Source organism: Mustelus asterias, chromosome 26 (genome assembly GCF_964213995.1).
Source record: "Mustelus asterias chromosome 26, sMusAst1.hap1.1, whole genome shotgun sequence".
NCBI classification, from domain to species: Eukaryota; Metazoa; Chordata; class Chondrichthyes; order Carcharhiniformes; family Triakidae; genus Mustelus; species Mustelus asterias.
The window spans coordinates 39,996,927-40,020,679 of record NC_135826.1 but is presented as its reverse complement, the minus strand read 5'-3'; the positions used below and the strand labels follow the sequence as shown (position 1 = coordinate 40,020,679).

At 54.0% G+C, this 23,753-nt stretch overlaps 1 protein-coding gene across 1 annotated transcript in view; it reads left to right on the top strand.

Moving 5' to 3' along the window:
- ssbp4 (single stranded DNA binding protein 4) overlaps positions 1-23,753 on the top strand; it is a 153,161-nt gene that overhangs the window by 111,765 nt on the left and 17,643 nt on the right. Inside the window, exons 8-15 of the mRNA XM_078198546.1 lie at positions 2,590-2,604; positions 3,564-3,636; positions 9,111-9,159; positions 12,582-12,617; positions 13,544-13,595; positions 17,062-17,132; positions 19,434-19,512; positions 22,731-22,759. Of these exons, the coding sequence (XP_078054672.1) occupies positions 2,590-2,604; positions 3,564-3,636; positions 9,111-9,159; positions 12,582-12,617; positions 13,544-13,595; positions 17,062-17,132; positions 19,434-19,512; positions 22,731-22,759 (404 nt within the window). The remainder of the gene's footprint in view (positions 1-2,589; positions 2,605-3,563; positions 3,637-9,110; positions 9,160-12,581; positions 12,618-13,543; positions 13,596-17,061; positions 17,133-19,433; positions 19,513-22,730; positions 22,760-23,753) is intronic.

Sequence of the window (23,753 nt, the reverse complement as noted above, 5' to 3'; positions counted from 1 at the left end):
CCCCCTCCTCCTCACACCCACCCTCCTCTCCCCACACCCACCCTCCTCCCCACAGCCCCTCCCCACACCCCCCTGTCCCCCAACCCCACAAACTCTCCCCTCCCCCTCCCCACAATCAGTTGTATTTACCTGGTGGGCATTAACTGGGGATTTCTGCTCTAATAAAGAGGAACAAACTGAAACTGCGCTGATTGGCTTTGTAATGTGTGTCTCTATTATTAAATGTGTAACGACTGGCTCCAACCCGGGGAGTGTGTCAGTATTTACAGGGGGTCCCCGGGGAGTGTGTCAGTATTTACAGGGGGTCCCCGGGGAGTGTGTCAATATTTACAGGGGGTCCCCGGGGAGTGTGTCAGTATTTACAGGGGGTCCCCGGGGAGTGTGTCAATATTTACAGCGGGTCCCCGGGGAGTGTGTCAATATTTACAGCGGGTCCCCCGGGAGTGTGTCAGAATTTACAGGGTGTCCCCGGGGAGTGTGTCAGAATTTACAGGGTGTCCCCGGGGAGTGTGTCAGAATTTACAGGGTGTCCCTGGGGAGTGTGTCAGAATTTACAGGGGGTCCCCGGGGAGTGTGTCAGAATTTACAGGAGGTCCCCGGGGAGTGTGTCATTATTTACAGGGGGTCCCCGGGGAGTGTGTCAGTATTTACAGGGGGTCCCCGGGGAGTGTGTCAGTATTTACAGGGGGACCCCGGGGAGAGTGTCAGTATTTACAGGGTGTCCCCGGGGAGTGTGTCAGAATTTACAGGGGGTCCCCGGGGAGTGTGTCAGTATTTACAGGGGGTCCCCGGGGAGTGTGACAGTATTTACAGGGGGTCCCCGGGGAGTGTGTCATTATTTACAGGAGGTCCCCGGGGAGTGTGTCATTATTTACAGGGGGTCCCCGGGGAGTGTGTCATTATTTACAGGGGTGTCCCCGGGGAGTGTGTCAGTATTTACAGGGGGTCCCCCGGGAGTGTGTCAGTATTTACAGGGGGTCCCCGGGGAGTGTGTCATTATTTACAGGGGTGTCCCCGGGGAGTGTGTCAGTATTTACAGGGGTGTCCCCGGGGAGTGTGTCAGTATTTACAGGGGGTCCCCCGGGAGTGTGTCAGTATTTACAGGGGGACCCCGGGGAGAGTGTCAGTATTTACAGGCTATCTGTGCTGGCATATTTGAATGGCATCAAGATAGATAAGTCGCCGGGTCTGGATGGGATGTACCCCAGGTTACTGTGGGAGGCGAGGGAAGAGATTGCAGAGCCTCTGGCAATGATCTTTGCGTTGTCGACGGAGACGGGAGAGGTATTGGAGGATTGCAGATGTGGTTCCTATTTTCAACAAGGGGAATAGGGATAGCCCAGGTAATTACCGACCGGTGAGTCTAACCTCAGTGATTGGTAAGCTGATGGAGAAGGTCCTGAGGGACAAGATTTATGAGCATTTAGAGAGGTTTAGTATGCTCAAGAATACTCAGCATGGCTTTGTCAAAGGCAGATCGTGCCTTACGAGCCTGGTGGAGTTCTTCGAAAATGTGACTAAACACTTTGATGAAGGGAAAGCGGTAGATGTGGTTTATATGGATTTTAGCAAGGCGTTCGATAAGGTCCCCCATGCAAGGCTTCTAGAAAACGTGAGAGGACATGGGATCCAAGGGGCTGCTGCCCTGTGGATCCAGAACTGGCTTGCCCAAAGGAGGCAGACAGTGGATATAGATGGGTCTTTTTCTAAATGGAGGTCGGTCACCAGTGGTGTGCCCCAGGGATCTGTTCTGGGACCCTTGCTGTTTGTCATTTTCATAAATGACCTGGATGAAGAAGTGGAGGGATGGGTTGGTAAGTTTGTCAACAACACAAAGGTTGGTGGGGTTGTGGATAGTCTGGAGGGATGTCAGAAGTTACAGAGGGACATAGATAGGATGCAAGACTGGGCGGAGAAGTGGCAGATGGACTTCAACCCAGATAAATGCGTAGTGGTCCATTTTGGCAGGTCAAATGAGGATGAAGGAGTACAATATAAAGGGAAAGACTCTTAGTACTGTAGAGGATCAGAAGGACCTTGGGGTCCGGGTCCATAGGACTCTAAAATCGGCCCCACAGGTGGAGGAGGTGGTTAAGAAGACGTATGGTGTGCTGGCCTTTATCAATCGAGGGATTGAGTTTAGGAGTCCGGGGATGATGATGCAGCTATATAAGACCCTCGTCAGACCCCACTTGGAGTACTGTGCTCAGTTCTGGTCGCCTCATTACAGGAAGGATGTGGAAAAGATTGAAAGGGTGCAGAGGAGATTTACAAGGATGTTGCCTGGATTGAGTGGCATGCCTTATGAGGATAGGCTGAGGGAGCTCGGTCTTTTCTCCTTGGAGAGACGAAGGATGAGAGGAGACCTAATAGAGGTATATAAGACGTTGAGAGGCATAGATCGGGTGGACTCTCAGAGGCTTTTTCCCAGGGTGGAAATGGCTGCTATGAGAGGACACAGGTTTAAGGAGCTGGGGGTAGGTACAGGGGAAATGTTAGGGGGAAGTTTTTCACACAGAGGGTGGTGGGCGAGTGGAATCGGCTGCCGTCAGTGGTGGTGGAGGCAAAGTCAATAGGGTCTTTTAAGAGACTCCTGGATGAGTACATGGGACTTAATAGGATGGAGGGTTATAGGTAGGCCTAGAAGGTAGGGATATGTTCTGCACAACTTGTGGGGCCGAAGGGTCTGTTTTGTGCTGTAGTTTTTCTATGTTTCTATGTTTCTATCTCTGGGAGTGTGTCAGTATTTACGGGGAGGTCTCTGGGGAGTGTGTCAGTATTTACAGGCTATCACTGGGGAGTGTGTCAGTATTTACAGGCTATCTCTGGGAGTGTGTCAGTATTCCTGAGTCTCTATCTTTAATTCAGGGCACCCAGGTATGGCAGCTCCAATACAGAGAATGACTGCTCCGCGTGGACTAGCAAGCCTGGGGCCACAGGTAAGTGAGTCGATCACAGCTCATCCATCATTGCCTGAGAGATGGTTACTCATCTGATTTGATTGTACATCCTTGTGACCTGTCTCCTGTCTACCCAACTCGGGAATTATACTTAAATATGCCGGAATCTTTCTGCCCTCCCCCCCCAATGCTACAAAGTGAACCCCCGTCTGTTGCTGATGTCCTGTTGACCCTGACACTCTCTCTACGGAGAGGATGGGACAGCAGACTGCTTTTGACCCAGTGCACCCTGTCCACCCATTGGCCACAGGCTGAGGGACGTGCCTGGCCATTTGATTTTCCCAGGGTTACAGTGAGGGGTGTAGCTGGTGAACTCTCCCAGCAGCTGCTTTGTGGCTAAGTGCTGTTACGGGTGGAATCTGAGGTGAACTGCCCCCAGACTAGTTCACAATCAGCACCTAGCAATACCCTGGGACCTTACTTCACTAACTGCTCAGGCTACAGAGGAGCCCCGTGCTAGTCCTGAGCTCCACACAGAGAGATAGCAAAGGCTCAGACTGCATCCCCTGCCCCTGATGATTGGCTGCCCCTGTGTTGCTTTGCTGACAAAGTGAAAATTTTTGACTGACGCTGGCTGATTGCGGTCTGCTTTCCCCTTTCTCTTTCAGAGTTACGGAGGAGCGATGCGGCCCCCACTCAACTCTTTAGGAGGTCCTGGAATGCTGGGAGTGAATTTGTAAGATTTTTGATTGGATTGTGACTGTTGTTGATGTGTGTTGTACATGACGTTGATGTGTGTCATCCATGTCATTGACATGTGTTATCCATGTGTGTTATCCATGTTGTTGTGTGGTATCCATGTTGATGTGTGGTATCATAGAAATCATAGAAACCCTACAGTGTAGAAAGAGGCCATTCGGCCCATCGAGTCTACACCGACCACAATCCCACCCAGGCCCTACACCCATATCCCTACATATTTTACCCACTGGGGTTTTTCACTCTGGGTTTTCGCCTCTCCCTGGAGATCACATGGTCTGGAATGGGGGGGTGGGGGTAAGTTAATAGGTTGTAATGAACAAAGCATCATAGCTGTGAGGGACAGCTCGGTGGATAGGATATTGGTATGTAGATAGGCTGGAAAATTGGGCGGGGATCCTGGATTCAGGATTCAATCCTGGACCGGGGAGCGGCGCGGGCTTGGAGGGCCGAAGGGCCTGTTCCTGTGCTGTATTGTTCTTTGTTCTTTGTTCTTTGTTTGTAATCCCTCTAACCTACCCATCTCGACACTAAGGGGCAATTTTAGCACGGCCAATCAACCTAACCCGCACATCTTTGGACTGTGGGAGGAAACCGGAGCACCCGGAGGAAACCCACGCAGACACAAGGAGAATGTGCAAACTCCCTATTGTATCATGTTGTTGCTGTGTGGTATCATGTTGTTGCTGTGTGGTATCATGTTGTTGATGTGTGGTATCATGTTGTTGATGTGTGTTGTCCATGTTGGCGTGTGTTGTCCATGTTGGCGTGTGTTGTCCATGTTGGCGTGTGTCGTCCATGTTGGCGTGTGTCGTCCATGTTGGCGTGTGTCGTCCATGTTGGCGTGTGTCGTCCATGTTGGCGTGTGTCGTCCATGTTGGCGTGTGTCGTCCATGTTGGCGTGTGTCGTCCATGTTGGCGTGTGTCGTCCATGTTGGCGTGTGTCATCCATGTTGGCGTGTGTCATCCATGTTGGCGTGTGTCATCCATGTTGGCGCGTGTCATCGTGTTGGCGCGCGTCATCGTGTTGGCGCGCGTCATCGTGTTGGCGCGCGTCATCCGTGTTGGCGCGCGTCATCCGTGTTGGCACGCATCATCCGTGTTGTTGATGTGTGGTATCCACGTTGTGTGGTATCCACGTTGTTGAAGTGTGGTATCCATGTTGATGTGTTATCCATGTTGGTGTGTGTCATCCATATTATTAATGTGTGTCATCCATGTTGTTGATGTGTGTCATCCATGTTGTTGATGTGTGTCATCCATGTTGAAGTGTGGTATCCACGTTGTTGAAGTGTGGTATCCACGTTGTTGAAGTGTGGTATCCACGTTGTTGAAGTGTGGTATCCACGTTGTTGAAGTGTGGTATCCACGTTGTTGAAGTGTGGTATCCACGTTGTTGAAGTGTGGTATCCACGTTGTTGAAGTGTGGTATCCACGTTGTTGAAGTGTGGTATCCACGTTGTTGAAGTGTGGTATCCACGTTGTTGAAGTGTGGTATCCACGTTGTTGAAGTGTGGTATCCACGTTGTTGAAGTGTGGTATCCACGTTGTTGAAGTGTGGTATCCACGTTGTTGAAGTGTGGTATCCACGTTGTTGAAGTGTGGTATCCACGTTGTTGAAGTGTGGTATCCACGTTGTTGAAGTGTGGTATCCACGTTGTTGAAGTGTGGTATCCACGTTGTTGAAGTGTGGTATCCACGTTGTTGAAGTGTGGTGTCCACGTTGTTGAAGTGTGGTGTCCACGTTGTTGAAGTGTGGTGTCCCCGTTGTTGAAGTGTGGTGTCCACGTTGTTGAAGTGTGGTGTCCACGTTGTTGATGTGTGTCGTCCACGTTGTTGACGTGTCGTCCACGTTGATGTGTGGTGTCCATGTTGTTGACGTGTTATCCATGTTGTTGACGTGTGTTATCCATGTTGTTGATGTGGTGCTTTGTGTTATCAATGCCCCCGGCAGTGTGAGACTAAGTGCCGGATTTGCGACAAGACCAGAAATTCCTGCCCAAAGTCAATGGATTTTTGGTTGCTCCTCAAGTTTTCCAGTCCTGCTCGTGATGTTTCCAACCACAGGCAGGACTGAAAAATCCGGACCTGAGATTCCTCAGTCGTCAGTGGCTGAGAATCTCACAGGACAGGAGGAGGCTGTTTAACCCATTGTCTTTATTCTGACTCTTTGAAGGAATGATCCAGTGAATCCCACTCCCCGGACTTTACCCTATCGTGCGTCAGCTGTGGCTCAGTCAGTATCACTCTTGTCTCTGGGTCACAAGGTACTGGCTTCAAGGCTGCATCAGGAATTGAGCATTCCAGTGCAGTATTCAGGGACTGTTGCAGTGTCAGAGATTCTTGGCGTATTTTCCAGTGGTGGCGATGACCCACCGTTGGCTGCCAATAGGACCTTCCAGTCCTGCCGATGTCTAGGCCGTTGCGCTGATGGGAAGAGCCAGGAAATCTCGCCTCTGTCTCTCTGAGGCAAAGTTAAACTGAGACCCGGTCTGTTTGGGTGGATGCAAAAGGTCCCAAGGCAGCATTTCGAAGAAGAGTGATGGGGAATTCTCGTGTTCTGACCAATATTTCTCTCTCAATTAACTGCATTGAAAACAGATTAATTAGCACATTGCTTTGATTTGATTTGATTTATTATTGTCACATGGGTAGGTCATATGAGGAAAGGTTGAGGGAGCTAGGGCTGTTCTCTCTGGAGCGGAGGAGGCTGAGGGGAGACTTAATAGAGGTGTATAAAATGATGAAGGGGATAGATAGAGTGAACGTTCAAAGACTATTTCCTCGGGTGGATGGAGCTATTACAAGGGGGCATAACTATAGGGTTCGTGGTGGGAGATATAGGACGGATATCAGAGGTAGGTTCTTTACGCAGAGAGTGGTTGGGGTGTGGAATGGACTGCCTGCAGTGATAGTGGAGTCAGACACTTTAGAAACATTTAAGCGGTTATTGGATAGGCACATGGAGCACACCAGGATGATAGGGAGTGGGATAGCTTGATCTTGGTTTCAGATAAAGCTCGGCACAACATCGTGGGCCGAAGGGCCTGTTCTGTGCTGTACTGTTCTATGTTCTATGTATTGGGATACAGTGAAAAGTATTGTTTCTGCGCTCAAGACGGACAATGCATACCGTTCATAAAGTAAATAGGTGAGAAGGAAAGGAGAGGGTGCAGAATATAGTGTTAGTTTAAGAGAGTTAGAGTTAAGTTTTAAGTGTTTGTGGGATCTTGCTGTGTTTACAGTTAGTTGCCATGTTCTCTACATTATAACAGAGGTCACATTTCAAAAAGTGTTTCATTGGATGTGAACCACTTTGAGGCGCCCATTCGTCATAAAAATATAAATGTTAATCTTTCTTTCCGATTCAAACTTCTCCTTTTCAAGGATTTGTGCAATTTCCTTTTGAAAGTTCCTGTTGAATCTGTTTCCACTGCTGTCACCGCCTTCCAGATCACAACAACCCGCTGTATCAAAGAAATTCTCCTCGCTTCCCACCTGCTTCTTTCGCCAGTTATCTCAAATGCTTAGCGATCTTCTTGGCACTGGGGAACAGCCTCTGTTTATTTACTCAATCAAAACCCTTTATGACTTAAAACATTTCTACTAAAGTTCCTCTTCACCTTTTCTGTTCCAAGGAGAACAATCCTAGTCTAGAGAACGAGCTAATTTTGGTTGTGGTTTGGTTTTGGGTTGTAAAGGGTTAGCAGAGACACAGTGGGCCCAATGGGCTCTGAGTGTGCTACAAACCTGAGTGACTGTAGTGTGAAAACCTGGGGCCATAAATTCCCCCGAGCAGCAGTCAACGCGGACTGTGCTCTGCATTCAGTGACCTCCGGATTTTCCTCCGTATCTGTCTCGCCCAACCTTCCAACTCAGGCCGAGGGCGTGGGGGTTGGGATCTCGGGGTAACCCTGGGGAATGGAGGGATCAGAGGTCACGGATGGGATGGTATCGGAGGTCAGGCCTGGGAGCTCGATCCTCGGGAACGGGTCAGGCATCTGAAGTTAGGGATGTCGGATGTTGCGGGTGGGGATGATCAGAGATTGGGGTGTGCTTGGACCTCAGGGAGTGGTGGAAAGGGTGTCTGAGGTTGGGAGGTTGGAGAGGTTTGAGGTTCGGGGATGGTGGCAGTTGTTAGAGGTTGGGGGGGGGGGGTCAGACCTTGGTGGGTTGTGGATGGATCTCGGGGGTGTTGGGGGGGGGGGGGTTTGGAAAGGTTGGACCTTGGGTGGGGGTGGTGGGTGGGGGTCTGTTTGGGTCATCATGTCGGGTTGGGTCCCCGTCAGCTTGGAAGAATCCCGGGGGTGGGGGTGGTTTACCATGGGGGTAGTAGGTGGGGAGGCCGGAGTTCCCCTGGTTGAAGGGGTATTGGGAGTGTCTCATGAGGGGGTCGGTCTGGATCTTTACAATCATTATCCAGATGTTAGAAGAGGTTCCAATTCCTCTGCCTTTTCCTGGGTAAATATTTGTGTAACCCTGACACAGCCATCAAAGTTTGCAATTTAAATCCTGTTTTCGGATGGTTCCCAGCACAGAACCGGGTAAACCCTCACCTAGGAAGTTCCGAGGGGGATTCCACAGCTGGTCTTTGGGGTATCCCCTCCCTCCCATTTCCAGCGCTGGAGAGCTCAGAAGTTATAAACCCAAGACTTGCATTTCTATAGCGCCATTCAGGGCTAGTTGTGTTTCACGTCACATGGAATACTTTTGGAAGTGTAGAATCATAGGATCCCTACAGTGCAGAAGGAGGCCATTCGGCCCATCGAGTCTGCACCCACTACAATCCCACCCAGGCCCTATTTCCATAACCCCGACAGTACGGGGCAACTTAGCATGGTCAATCCACCCAACCCACACATCTTTGGACTGTGGGAGGAAACCGGAGGAAACCCACTCAGACACGGGGAGAACGTGCAAACTCCACACAGATAGTGCCCAGGGCCGGAATTGAACCTGGGACCCTGGTGGTGTGAGGCAGCAGTGCTAACCACTGTGCCACCGTGCCATCCATGTAGTCACCATTGTAACGTAGGAATCATCAGGAAATGTATGCACAGCAAGATCCCACAAACAGAAATGTGACAGTGAGCATATCATCTCAGATAGGAGGACAGTAAGAAGTCTCACGACTTGTGGACCAAAGGGCCTGTTTGTGCTGTATGTTTTCTATGTTCTATGTAACACCAGGCTAAAGTCCAACAGGTTTATTTGGAATCACGAGCTTTCGGAGCGCTGCTCCTTCATCAGGTGAGTGAGGAGGATTGAGAGGTTGTGATTGAGAGAGGGAGAGGCTGGTGATGAGGGAACTATCACTGTACGATCCCCTACTACAGTGGGGACTCACTCTGGCAGGAGTACTGCTGGTTAATGGGATGTATCCCAGGCTGCGGGATCCTCAGTGGCTCCAGCCTACAATAGCTGTAACTCCAGGTTCTGTTTCTGTTGCAGGGGTCCAGGTGGTGGCAGAGCCTGGCCGAACCCACCAAACACGAACTCTGTAAGTATTGGACAATTCATTACTGCTTCCCAAGCTTCCCAGTATTTGCAATAGCGCAGTCCCGTGTTTCGCCAGCCCCCGTTTTGCCATCCCCGTGTTTCCCCAGCCCCCCCCGTTTCCCCAGCCCCCCCCCCCGTTTCCCCAGCCCCCCCCGTTTCCCCAGCCCCCCCGTTTCTCCAGCCCCCCCGTTTCCCCAGCCCCCCGTTTCCCCAGCATCCCCCCCCGTTTCCCCAGCCGCCCCCATTTCGCTAGCCCCCCCGTTTCCCCAGCCCCCCCGTTTCCCCAGCATCCCCCCCCGTTTCCCCAGCCGCCCCCATTTCGCTAGCCCCCCCGTTTCCCCAGCCCCCCCCGTTTCCCCAGCCCCCCCCGTTTCCCCAGCCCCCCCCGTTTCCCCAGCCCCCCCCCGTTTCCCCAGCCCCCCCCCCCGTTTCCCCAGCCCCCCCCCGTTTCCCCAGCCCCCCCCGTTTCCCCAGCCCCCCCCCGTTTCCCAGCCCCCCGTTTCCCCAGCCCCCCCGTTTCCCCAGCCCCCCCCGTTTCCCCAGCCCCCCCCGTTTCCCCAGCCCCCCCCGTTTCCCCAGCCCCCCCCCGTTTCCCCAGCCCCCCCCCCGTTTCCCCAGCCCCCCCCCCGTTTCCCCAGCCCCCCCCCCCGTTTCCCCAGCCCCCCCCCCCCGTTTCCCCAGCCCCCCCCCCGTTTCCCCAGCCCCCCCCCCCCGTTTCCCCAGCCCCCCCCCCCGTTTCCCCAGCCCCCCCCGTTTCCCCAGCCCCCCCGTTTCCCCCAGCCCCCCCGTTTCCCCAGCCCCCCCGTTTCCCAGCCCCCCCCGTTTCCCAGCCCCCCCCGTTTCCCCAGCCCCCCCCGTTTCCCCAGCCCCCCCCCGTTTCCCCAGCCCCCCCCGTTTCCCCAGCCCCCCCCCCCCGTTTCCCCAGCCCCCCCGTTTCCCCAGCCCCCCCCCCGTTTCCCCAGCCCCCCCGTTTCGCCAGCCCCCCCGTTTCGCCAGCCCCCCCGTTCGCCAGCCCCCCCGTTTCGCCAGCCCCCCGTTTCGCCAGCCCCCCCGTTTCGCCAGCCCCCCCGTTTCGCCAGCCCCCCCGTTTCGCCAGCCCCCCCGTTTCGCCAGCCCCCCCGTTTCCCCAGCTCCCCCCGTTTCACCAGCTCCCCCCGTTTCCCCAGCCCCCCCCCCCGTTTCCCCAGCCCCCCCCCCCGTTTCCCCAGCCCCCCCCCATTTCCCCAGCCCCCCCCCATTTCCCCAGCCCCCCCCGTTTCCCCAGCCCCCCCGTTTCCCCAGCCCCCCCCCCCCCCGTTTCCCCAGCCCCCCCCCCGTTTCCCCAGTGTCCCCCCGTTTCCCCAGCCCCCCCGTTTCCCCAGCCCCCCCTGTTTCCCCAGCCCCCCGTTTCCCCAGCCCCCCCGTTTCCCCAGCCCCCCGTTTCCCCAGCCCCCAGCCCCCCCGTTTCCCCAGCCCCGTTTCCCAGCCCCCCCGTTTCCCCAGCCCCCCCGTTTCCCCAGCCCCCCGTTTCCCCAGCCCCCCCGTTTCCCCAGCCCCCCCGTTTCCCCAGCCCCCCGTTTCCCCAGCCCCCCGTTTCCCCGGCCCCCCCGTTTCCCCGGCCCCCCCGTTTCCCCGGCCCCCCGTTTCCCCGGCCCCCCCGTTTCCCGGCCCCCCCGTTTCCCCGGCCCCCCCGTTTCCCCGGCCCCCCCGTTTCCCCGGCCCCCCGTTTCCCCAGTCCCCCCCGTTTCCCCAGCCCCCCCCCGTTCCCCAGCCCCCCCCCGTTTCCCCAGCTCCCCCCGTTTCACCAGCTCCCCCCGTTTCCCCAGCCCCCCCGTTTCCCCAGCCCCCCCCCGTTTCCCCAGCCCCCCCCATTTCCCCGGCCCCCCGTTTCCCCAGCCCCCTCCGTTTCCCCAGCCCCCCCCCCCCCGTTTCCCCAGCGCCCCCCCGTTTCCCCAGCGCCCCCCCGTTTCCCCAGCCCCCCCCCGTTTCCCCAGCCCCCCCCCCATTTCCCAGCCCCCCCTGTTTCCCCAGCCCCCCCCCCCGTTTCCCCAGCGCCCCCCCGTTTCCCCAGCCCCCCCGTTTCCCCAGCCCCCCCCGTTTCCCCAGCTCCCCCGTTTCCCCAGCTCCCCCCGTTTCACCAGCTCCCCCCGTTTCCCCAGCCCCCCCCGTTTCCCCAGCCCCCCCCGTTTCCCCAGCCCCCCCCGTTTCCCCAGCCCCCCCCCATTTCCCCAGCCCCCCTCCATTTCCCCAGCCCCCCCGTTTCCCAGCCCCCCCCGTTTCCCCAGCCCCCCCCCTTCCCCAGCCCCCCCGTTTCCCCAGCCCCCCCCCGTTTCCCCAGCCCCCCCCCGTTTCCCCAGCCCCCCCCCGTTTCCCCAGCCCCCCCCGTTTCCCAGCCCCCCCGTTTCCCCAGCCCCCCCCCGTTTCCCCAGCCCCCCCCCGTTTCCCCAGCCCCCCCCCGTTTCCCAGCCCCCCCCCGTTTCCCCAGCCCCCCCCCGTTTCCCCAGCCCCCCCCCCCCGTTTCCCCAGCCCCCCCCCGTTTCCCCAGCCCCCCCCCTTCCCCAGCCCCCCCGTTTCCCCAGCCCCCCCCCGTTTCCCCAGCCCCCCCCCCGTTTCCCCAGCCCCCCCCGTTTCCCCAGCCCCCCCCGTTTCCCCAGCCCCCCCCGTTTCCCCAGCCCCCCCCCAATTTCCCCAGCTCCCCCCCTTTCCCCAGCTCCCCCCCGTTTCCCCAGCCTCCCCCCGTTTCCCCAGCCCCCCCGTTCCCCAGCCCCCCCCGTTTCCCCAGTCCCCCCCCGTTTCCCCAGCCCCCCCGTTCCCCCCGCCCCCCCCCCCCCCCGTTTCCCCAGCGCTCCCCTCCCCGTTTCCCCAGGGCCAAACTCACATTGTAACAGAAACAGAGTCTTTAACACTTGGACTAATGTGAATATTAAGCCTCCGGCACTTCTACCTGACTAACCTGTACAGGCGGTCCTCGGAACTCAGGATGCCATTGGTTCCCAAAACCCTGTTGTGAGCGAAACCTGTTTCCCCACAGGAACTGTGTTATAAACAGGACTTGTTCCTGAACCAAACCCTATTTTCACTGAATAGGGAAAAGGTTAGATGTTCCTTCTGTATAATTACCTTAGTGAATTTCCTGTGAGATAATAGGGCCTACACTTCCAAAAACACTTCTATACTGTATTGAGAAGTAGAATTTTTCTTCTGGAGGTTAAAAGGTGGAACACTAAGGAAATTAACAATTGATAAACAGTTCCCTGGCAAGGCAGTGATTAATGTGGAATTGGATGTTGTAACATTGAAAGCAGTGTTGAGAAGTCGAAACTAGGCCAGTTTTGGAACATTGGAAGTGTCGTTCGTTGTAACTCGAACATTGTCGAGTTGTCTGTAGGGGTTTACCCCATTCACAGCAATTGAACATAAATACTTTCTCTTTCTATATTTTAGATTCCATATTCTTCATCATCCCCGGGCAGCTACGTGGTGAGTTCATCAACCTTACCCCAGACACAGCTTTTCACACCCCAGGGTGGCACGGTAGCACAGTGGTTAGCGCTGCTGCTTCACAGCTCCAGGACCCAGGTTTGATTCCCGCTTGGGTCACTGTCTGTGTGGAGTTTGCATGTTCTCCCCGTGTCTGCGTGGGTTTCCTCCGGGTGCTCCGGTTTCCTCCCACAGTCCAAAGATGTGCAGGTTAGGTTGATTGGCCATGTTAAATTGCCTGTGGTATCCTGGGTTGTGTAGGTTAGAGGGATTAGTGGGGTAAACCTGGGATGGGGTTGTGGTCGGTGCAGTCTCGATGGGCCAAATGGCCTCCTTCTGCACTGTACGGTTTCTATGATTCTATGATTTTTATCTGCTCCCCAACCTCCACCACCACCACCAGAAACTCTGGTCGAAAGCAATCCCCCACTGCCCCTCCCTGCCTCCTGCTATCCCACCACTCACCCCCTGTCTGCACAGAGATTCCAATTCTTCTCTCCCCCTAACCTCTGATCACCGATAGCCCCTCGCTCACCCATTCCCTCTCCAGCCTGACAATTCCTCTCTTCCAGTCTGTATCCCCAGCCCCTCCCTTCATTCCCACTGGGGGAAAATCCCACTGGGGAATTTTCACAGTAACTTCATTGCACTGTTAATGTAAGACTACTTGTGACACTAATAAATAAACTTTAACTCCTTTTTAACTGGAATTTTCTGGCCATTCATGCCAGTGGGATTCCCTGGTCCCGCCGCAGTGAACGGGGACTTGGCTGTGTGCCAAATTCTCCCCCCTCGTGGCTGTGGTGGTGGGATATGAAAGGGTGGAAATGCCCCCATTATCTGATTGGTGTAACCCCTCTCCGGGGAACTGGAGTTTGGGGTGTGTTTCTAGTCTGCTTGGAATAATGAGCTATTTGTTCTCTCAGGGACCCCCAGGCAGCGGACCCCCAGGAACTCCAATCATTCCCAGCCCAGGAGGTAAGTTGTCTCTTTCCAATGATTGTTGCAACCTCAAAATGAGAGAGTGACAGAAATGGGAAATTATATTCGAATAATAACTAGTGCTGGCTGTGATATATATTTCATTTTGGACTGTTTATTATTTCATCAAAATAAAGTCACATTTATAAAATAACATTCCCTTTACACTGTGCCCATCAAACACTCCCAGGACAGGTAGAGCGCAGGGTTAGATACAGAGTAAAGCTCCCTCTACACTGTCCCCCATCAAACACTCCCAGGACAGGTACAGCACGAGGTTAGATACAGAGTAAAGCTCCCTCTACACTGTCCCCCATCAAACACTCCCAGGACAGGTACAGCACGAGGTTAGATACAGAGTAAAGCTCCCTCAGCACTTTGTAGGTTTAAAACAGTGTGTTTTGATAAATATAGACTTGATTTAATTTAGTTGCATGGAGCCTAATTAGTGGATCCCAAAGTAACCCTTTAATCTGATTTAATTTGGCAGAGATTTAACCATCAAACAAAGCCTCAGATACTGAATTAGCAACTAATACCAACATGGGCGGCACAGTGGCACTGAGCACTGCCTCATAGCGCAAGGGACCCCTGTTCAATTCTGGCTTCGGGTCACTGGAGTTTGCACGTTCTCCCCGTGTCTGCGTGGGTTTCCTCCAGGTGCTCCGGTTTCCTCCCACAGTCCAAAGATGGGCAGGTTAGGTTGATTGGCCACGCTAAATTGCCCCTTAGTGTCAGGGGGAGTAGCGGGTTAATGCGTGGAGTTACAGGGATAGGGCCTGGGTGGGATTGTTGTCAGCGCAGTCTCGATGGACCGAATGGCCGCCTTCTGCACTGTAGGGATTCTATGATTTATCGAATCTTGCATCAATAAATAAAACAATACACTTACCAACTAACTAATAAAAGGCAGCAAAAGTATACTTTTCAGTTAAACATTACATTGATTGCTGTATTGATGGGAACTTCCCCCTTGTTTCCCGGGGATTTCATGCCGTCCAATGAATGGAAGCGGAAAGCGTTATCCACCCTTCGAGCCGACAGATATCGCCTCTGACTCTGCGCGGGGTCCATGCTGACAGTGATCCTGCCTCGCTCCCTGGGTCCAGTGACTCAGCAGCCATTCCTGTGCTGACGGCAATTCCCTCTTTCCCCAAGGATCTGTCGGTCAAACTGATTTCCTTTCACTCGCTGAACTCCAGCAAAATCCTTCCAAAACCCACTTTTCCGATTAATTCCGGCTTCACCTCACCTGAGACCATAGCTGTTGTTAATGGCTCATTGGTCAATAATGTTGTCAGCGTTAATTTAACTGGTTCTAGATGTCTGTGCGTGTTGGGTTAAACGCAAAACAATGGATTATTTCAAGATGTATTCTTTATCTAAATGCTAAACAAGGGCACCATTCATAAAAGCAGCTCTGGGACAGCCAAGGACAATGTGTTCTGTTAGGGTCACTCCTGCACAGTACAGGTTCCTTTCTAAAAGCTTCAGCTACAAATTATCCTGACGTATTACAGTAGAAAGAAATGCAAAAATCAACAAAATACAGACTCTAATGAACCATTTGATTATTAATTACACATCTGTCAATCACATGGGAATTGAGGTACAACTCTAACACAAACAGCTGTTTCTAGTTGGTACATATTTCATAGTATTTTAGGTCAGTTTTTGTAAAAGATTAGCAACATTAAAGTGGTGATGACATGTTGCTAAAAATAGTTTGTTGCAGAATCCATGATTGTAAAAAGTCTTCAATAACAAATTGTCAATTTAAGCACACTATATAATGCTTAAATAAAATCTAAAACCTTGGCCATTTTATAACTGTCCCCATCAAACATTCCCAGGAGAGGTACAGCACAGGCTTAGATACAGAGCAAAGCTCCCTCTACACTGTCCCCCATCAAACACTCCTAGGCCAGGTACAGCACGGGGTTAGATACAGAGTAAAACTCCCTCAACACTGTCCCCATCAAACACTCCCAGGACAGGTACAGCACGGGGTTAGATGCAGAGTAAAGTTCCCTCAACACTGTCCCCATCAAATACTCCCAGGACAGGTATAGCACGGGGTTAGATACAGAGTAAAGTTCCCTCAACACTGTCCCCATCAAATCCTCCCAGGACAGGTACAGCATGGGGTTAGATACAGAGTAAAGCTCCCTCTACACTGTCCCCCATCAAACACTCCCAGGACAGGTACAGCACGGGGTTAGATACAGAGTAAAGCTCCCTCTACACCATCCTCATCAAACACTCCCAGGACAGGTACAGCACGAGGTTAGATACAGAGTAAAGCTCTCCATCATCCCTGACTGTACCGGGCTCACATTTTCCCCCTCAATCTGTTCCTGTGGGGCAGCGTTCTGGTTTTTACGGAGTTTCCTGGGTGTGTGCTGGCGCTCCGATCACCAGAGTCTGTGCCAGTGAGGGGGTGACCCGTTAGATCAGCTGCCAGTCTGTTTAATTTGGATGGCCGGTCCATGCTGATCCCAGCCTCGGTTGTTTGCTGTTGGCCTCAGTACCTCTGGATTCGGTTTTTGTACAGGGGTGGGTTTGAATAAATCACCTTCCCGCCCCTGGTGAACTCTCCAATCACAGGATTGGTTTTGGCTTTATGCTCACTGCTTTTAAACAGTCTGCGAATGTTTACTAACACTCGTACGTCAGAATTGAGGCCCCTGAGGAGAACTTCACCCATGGAATCTTACCCAGTGAAATTCAGGAGGACTGAGATGTCCTTCTGCCCGTAACAGCGTTCCATCCTCACTTCACACAAACTCTGGGAGGCTAGTAACTGATTGGTTACAGCTGCATTTAGACCCAGTAATGAAGGGCCAGTGTCTCTGCTCAGCGCACCGTGCCAACGCCACGCCAATACCGTACCAACGCCACGCCGGCACCGTGCCAACGCCACGCCAATACCGTGCCAACGCCACGCCAATACCGTGCCAATGCCGCGCCAATACCGTGCCAACGCCGCGCCAATACCGTACCAACGCCGCGCCAATACCGTACCAACGCCGCGCCAATACCGTACCAACGCCGCGCCAATACCGTACCAACGCCGCGCCAACGCCACGCCAATACCGTACCAACGCCGCGCCAATACCGTGCCAATGCCACGCCAATACCGTGCCAATGCCGTGCCAATACCGTGCCAACGCCACGCCGGCACCGTGCCAACGCCACGCCGGCACCGTGCCAACGCCATGCCGGCACCGTGCCAACGCCACGCCGGCACCGTGCCAACGCCACGCCGGCACCGTGCCAACGCCACGCCAATACCATGCCAACACCACACTAATACCATGCCGTCACCACGCCAACACCGTGGGTGAAGCATATCTCATGAATGAAATTACCTCCAACAAACATTCTTTGAATTAAAACTCAGACAGACTGTGATGGCTTCCCCTCAGCTGTGACCTGATTTGTCTTGTTCTTTTCTTGTTAGATTCTACAAACTCCAGTGAAAACATGTACACGATGATGAATCCCATCGGACCCGGGGGAAACCGTCCCAGTGTAAGTCTGTGCCAGTGAGGGGGTGACCCGTTAGATCAGCTGCCAGTCTGTTTAATTTGGATGGCCGGTCCATGCTGATCCCAGCCTCGGTTGTTTGCTGTTGGCCTCAGTACCTCTGGATTCGGTTTTTGTACAGGGGTGGGTTTGAATAAATCACCTTCCCGCCCCTGGTGAACTCTCCAATCACAGGATTGGTTTTGGCTTTATGCTCACTGCTTTTAAACAGTCTGCGAATGTTTACTAACACTCGTACGTCAGAATTGAGGCCCCTGAGGAGAACTTCACCCATGGAATCTTACCCAGTGAAATTCAGGAGGACTGAGATGTCCTTCTGCCCGTAACAGCGTTCCATCTTCATCCCAGTCTCAACTCAGCTGCTGCTGAAACTCCCATCCCTGCTTTTGCTACCTCTATATGTGACTATGTTTCCCAGCCTCCAGCTCATTCAAACTCTACCCTAACTCTCACTGTCTCATTCACCAATCACCCCCTGTGCTCACTCACCTCCTCTGGCCTGCATTCTGGCAACTCTTCGGTTTTGAAATTTTTGTCCTTGTTTTCCAATCCCTCCGCGGCCTCACTCCTCCTGATCTCTGTAACCTCCCCCCACCCACAGCCCTCCCACATCTCCAATTCCAGCCTCTCGCACTCCCTGATTTTAATCACCCTGCCTGCAATTACCCACAACTCTCTCTCTGAACCTCTTCCCCCTCCCTTTTCTTCTTTAAAGACTTGTCACCTGTCCTAACATCGCCTTAGGTGACAGATGATAGGGGAGGTGATGGCTTCGTGGTATTATCACTGGACTTTTAAGCAGAAACTCAGCTAATGTTCTGGGGACCCCGGGTTCGAATCCCGCCACAGCAGATAGTGGAATTTGAATTCAGTAAAAAAAAAAATCTGGAATTAAGAATCTACCGATGACCATGAAACCAGTGTCGATTGTTGGAAAAACCCATCTGGTTCACTAATGTCCTTTAGGGAAGGAAATCTGTCGTCCTTACCTGGTCTGGCCTACATGTGACTCCAGAGCCACAGCAATGTGGTTGACTCTCAACTGCCCTCCAAGGGCAACTAGGGATGGGCAATAAATGCTGATGTGGAGATGCCGGCGTTGGACTGGGGTAAACACAGTAAGAAGTTTAACAACACCAGGTTAAAGTCCAACAGGTTTATTTGGTAGCAAAAGCCACACAGGCTTTCAGAGCTCCAAGCCCCTTCTTCAGGTGAGTGGGAATTCTGTTCACAAACAGGGCATATAAAGACACAAACTCAATTTACATGAATAATGGTTGGAATGTGAATACTTACAACTAATCAAGTCTTTAAGAAACAAAACAACGTGAGTGGAGAGAGCATCAAGACAGGCTAAAAAGGTGTGTATTGTCTCCAGACAAGACAGCATCTTTTTAGAGACAATACACATCTTTTTAGCCTGTCTTGATGCTCTCTCCACTCACGTTGTTTTGTTTCTTAAAGACTTGATTAGCTGTAAGTATTCGCATTCCAACCATTATTCATGTAAATTGAGTTTGTGTCTTTATATGCCCTGTTTGTGAACAGAATTCCCACTCACCTGAAGAAGGGGCTTGCAGCTCCGAAAGCTTGTGTGGCTTTTGCTACCAAATAAACCTGTTGGACTTTAACCTGGTGTTGTTAAACTTCTTAATAAATGCTGGCCAGCCAGCGACGCCCACGAATGAATTTTTTAAAAAAATATTGTTTGTTGATCCTCCTTTGGGACATTTTATGACAGAAACGGAGCTTTATAAAATAAAGTTGTCGTTATTGGGGAAGAAGAGTGAATTTGCAATTATAAAGCTTGATAAGATCCTCAGACAATCCTGGCACCTATAGTGGGTGTTGTATGAAACACAGCCAATTTGTACTCAGCAAGATCCCATAAACAGCAAGGTGACAATGGCCTGATAATCTGTATTTGGGATGTTGACCGAGGGAGACCGAGGCCGCAGGAGACCGGGGATAACTCCCCCACTCTTCTTTGGAATAGTGACCATGGGATCTTTAACATCTACCTGAGGGTGCAGATAGGCCCTCAGTTTCACATCCCCTCACATGATGGTATCCCTGACAGTGCAGCACTCTCTCAGTGCAGCACCAGGTTTTAGCATCAGTGAAGGATTCAGCTTTCTGGCTGAGTTGTGAGAGATCAAGCTGGTTGGTAAATGAGTGAACACATCGTAATGTCTAATGCTGGGGAGGAAGGGGCCCAGTCTGCTCCCTTGTCTGTGAGCGATCAGCGCAACTTCTCCCATTCTCATCTAACCTTTTCTCATTCAGTTCCCGATGGGTCCTGGAACAGAGGGACCGCTGGGTGGAATGGCCGGCATGGAGCCCCATCACATGAACGGGACACTAGGTAAGGCCAGACGACTTGGAGTGACACAGAGTAATATAAGGCCAGGCCTGAGTAACTCGCCACTTCCACTGGGAGTGTCTGTCTGTCTATCTGAATATTTAATCCTCCTGTGACGAGAGCAGGACGGGAACCAATCTCCTTCCTGGAAAATGTGCTCATTCAGCAATAAGAGAATCTTTACATAACCAGGTGTGAACTAGTTGATAGATTGGAATAGCTTTTCCTGTCCCCTGTTCTCCCCTCGCTGTGACACACGCTTAGGAACTTGGCCGTCCAACAACACCCAGTGTAACACCCCTCACCCAGTGTAACACCCCTCACCCAGTGTAACACCCCTCACCCAGTGTAACACCCCTCACCCAGTGTAACACCCCTCACCCAATGTAACACCCCTCACCCAATGTAACACCCCTCACCCAATGTAACACCCCTCACCCAATGTAACACCCCTCACCCAATGTAACACCCCTCACCCAATGTAACACCCCTCACCCAATGTAACACCCCTCACCCAATGTAACACCCCTCACCCAATGTAACACCCCTCACCCAATGTAACACCCCTCACCCGGTGTCACTGCCCCTCGCCCAGTGTCACTGCCCCTCACCCGGTGTCACTGCCCCTCGCCCAGTGTCACTGCCCCTCGCCCAGTGTCACTGCCCCTCGCCCAGTGTCACAGCCCCTCGCCCAGTGTCACTGCCCCTCACCCAGTGTAACACCCCTCACCCAATGTAACACCCCTCACCCAATGTAACACCCCTCGCCCAATGTAACACCCCTCACCCAGTGTAACACCCCTCACCCAGTGTAACACCCCTCACCCAATGTAACACCCCTCACCCAATGTAACACCCCTCACCCAGTGTAACACCCCTCACCCAGTGTAACACCCCTCACCCAGTGTAACACCCCTCACCCAATGTAACACCCCTCACCCAGTGTAACACCCCTCACCCAATGTAACACCCCTCACCCAGTGTAACACCCCTCACCCAATGTAACACCCCTCACCCAATGTAACACCCCTCACCCAGTGTAACACCCCTCACCCGGTGTCACGCCCCTCGCCCAGTGTCACAGCCCCTCACCCGGTGTCACAGCCCCTCACCCAATGTAACACCCCTCACCCAGTGTAACACCCCTCACCCAATGTAACACCCCTCACCCAATGTAACACCCCTCACCCAGTGTAACACCCCTCACCCAGTGTAACACCCCTCACCCAATGTAACACCCCTCACCCAATGTAACACCCCTCACCCAGTGTAACACCCCTCACCCAGTGTAACACCCCTCACCCAGTGTAACACCCCTCACCCAATGTAACACCCCTCACCCAGTGTAACACCCCTCGCCCAATGTAACACCCCTCACCCAGTGTAACACCCCTCACCCAATGTAACACCCCTCACCCAGTGTAACACCCCTCACCCAATGTAACACCCCTCACCCAGTGTAACACCCCTCACCCAGTGTAACACCCCTCACCCAATGTAACACCCCTCACCCAATGTAACACCCCTCACCCAGTGTAACACCCCTCACCCAATGTAACACCCCTCACCCAATGTAACACCCCTCACCCAATGTAACACCCCTCACCCAGTGTAACACCCCTCACCCAGTGTAACACCCCTCACCCAGTGTCACTGCCCCTCACCCAGTGTCACTGCCCCTCACCCAGTGTCACTGCCCCTCGCCCAGTGTCACTGCCCCTCACCCAGTGTCACTGCCCCTCACCCAGTGTCACTGCCCCTCACCCAGTGTCACTGCCCCTCACCCAGTGTCACTGCCCCTCACCCAGTGTCACTGCCCCTCACCCAGTGTCACTGCCCCTCACCCAGTGTCACTGCCCCTCGCCCAGTGTAACACCCCTCGCCCGGTGTCACTGCCCCTCACCCAGTGTCACTGCCCCTCACCCAGTGTCACAGCCCCTCACCCAGTGTCACTGCCCCTCACCCAGTGTCACTGCCCCTCACCCAGTGTCACAGCCCCTCACCCAGTGTCACTGCCCCTCACCCAGTGTCACTGCCCTTCACCCAGTGTCACTGCCCCTCACCCAGTGTCACTGCCCCTCGCCCAGTGTCACTGCCCCTCACCCAGTGTCACTGCCCCTCACCCAGTGTCACTGCCCTTCGCCCAGTGTCACTGCCCCTCACCCAGTGTCACTGCCCCTCGCCCAGTGTCACTGCCCTTCGCCCAGTGTCACTGCCCCTCACCCAGTGTCACTGCCCCTCGCCCAGTGTCACTGCCCTTCGCCCAGTGTCACTGCCCCTCACCCAGTGTCACTGCCCTTCGCCCAGTGTCACTGCCCCTCGCCCAGTGTCACTGCCCCTCGCCCAGTGTCACTGCCCCTCGCCCAGTGTCACTGCCCTTCGCCCAGTGTCACTGCCCCTCGCCCAGTGTCACAGCCCCTCACCCAGTGTCGCTGCCCCTCATCCAGTGTCACTGCCCCTCGCCCAGTGTCACTGCCCCTCGCCCAGTGTCACTGCCCCTCGCCCAGTGTCACTGCCCCTCGCCCAGTGTCACTGCCCCTCGCCCAGTGTCACAGCCCCTCACCCAGTGTCGCTGCCCCTCATCCAGTGTCACTGCCCCTCGCCCAGTGTCACTGCCCCTCGCCCGGTGTCGCTGCCCCTCGCCCAGTGTCGCTGCCCCTCGCCCAGTGTCGCTGCCCCTCGCCCAGTGTCGCTGCCCCTCGCCCAGTGTCGCTGCCCCTCGCCCAGTGTCGCTGCCCCTCGCCCAGTGTCGCTGCCCCTCGCCCAGTGTCGCTGCCCCTCGCCCAGTGTCGCTGCCCCTCGCCCAGTGTCGCTGCCCCTCGCCCAGTGTCGCTGCCCCTCGCCCAGTGTCGCTGCCCCTCGCCCAGTGTCGCTGCCCCTCGCCCAGTGTCGCTGCCCCTCGCCCAGTGTCGCTGCCCCTCGCCCAGTGTCGCTGCCCCTCGCCCAGTGTCGCTGCCCCTCGCCCAGTGTCGCTGCCCCTCGCCCAGTGTCGCTGCCCCTCGCCCAGTGTCGCTGCCCCTCGCCCAGTGTCGCTGCCCCTCGCCCAGTGTCGCTGCCCCTCGCCCAGTGTAGCTGCCCCTCTCCCAGTGTAGGTGCCCCTCTCCTTACCTAGTTACCCCAGGAGCTGGTTAAGAAGAGGGTGTGAAAGTTGGAGAAGGATGAGGGGAGGGGGATCTGAGCCTCGGGCTGTGGCTCTCTAATCGCCTGTCTCTATTTTACAGGTTCTGCTGATATAGACGGAATGTCAAAGGTAAGTGTGTTGCTGGAAGAGTCACTGATTGGCTATTTCTCCGGCCTATTGTTACATCACGTCAACAACACAGAAACAACGCGATTGGCGGAAGTGATTGGTCCCAACTGGTTTTGCGGGGGGGGCGAGGGGGGTAAACTCTTAAACACTCTACTGGTTGGAGTCATCACTGCAGGAGTCCCTCTGGGTCAGTGTCCCAGCCCCAACCATCTTCAACTGCTTCACCAATGACCTTCCCTCCGTCATAATGTCAAAAGTGGGGATGTTCACCGATGTTCAGCACTCTTCGTGACTCGTCAGATACTGAAGCAGTCCATGTTCAAATGCAGCAAGACCTGGACAATATCCAGGCTTGGGCTGACAAGTGGCAAATAACATTCACACCACACAGGTACCAGGCAATGACCATCACCAACAAGAGACACTCTAACCATCGCCCTTTGACATTCAATGGCTTTAACATCACTGAAACCCCCACTATCAACATCCTGGGGATTAATATTGACGAGAAACTTTATTGGACTAACCATATAAACACTGTGGCTACAAAAGCAGGTCAGAGGCTGGGAATCCTGCGGAGAGTAACTCACCTCCTGACTCCCAGAAACCTGTCCACCATCTACAAGGCACAAGTCAGGAGTGTGATGGAATACTCCCCACTTGCCTGGATGGGTGCAGCTCCAACAACACTCAAGAAGCTCAACACCATCCAGCACAAAGCAGCCCCGCTTGATTGGCACCCCATCCACAAACACTCAATCCTTCCACCGCTGATGGACAATGGCACCTGTGTGTGCCGTTTACAGGATGCACTGAATGAATTCACCTGCCGGGATTTTAGGCTGCAAAATCTCACAGCGAGAATCAAACAGGGACTGGTTATGTATCTGGCTGTGGTTTGTGGGAATCTAGCTGTGTAAAAGCCTGCTGACATGCAGCACAATCAAAGCAGCCCCTTTGGAGGGATTGGATAGTGTTTGAATGCATTAGCCTG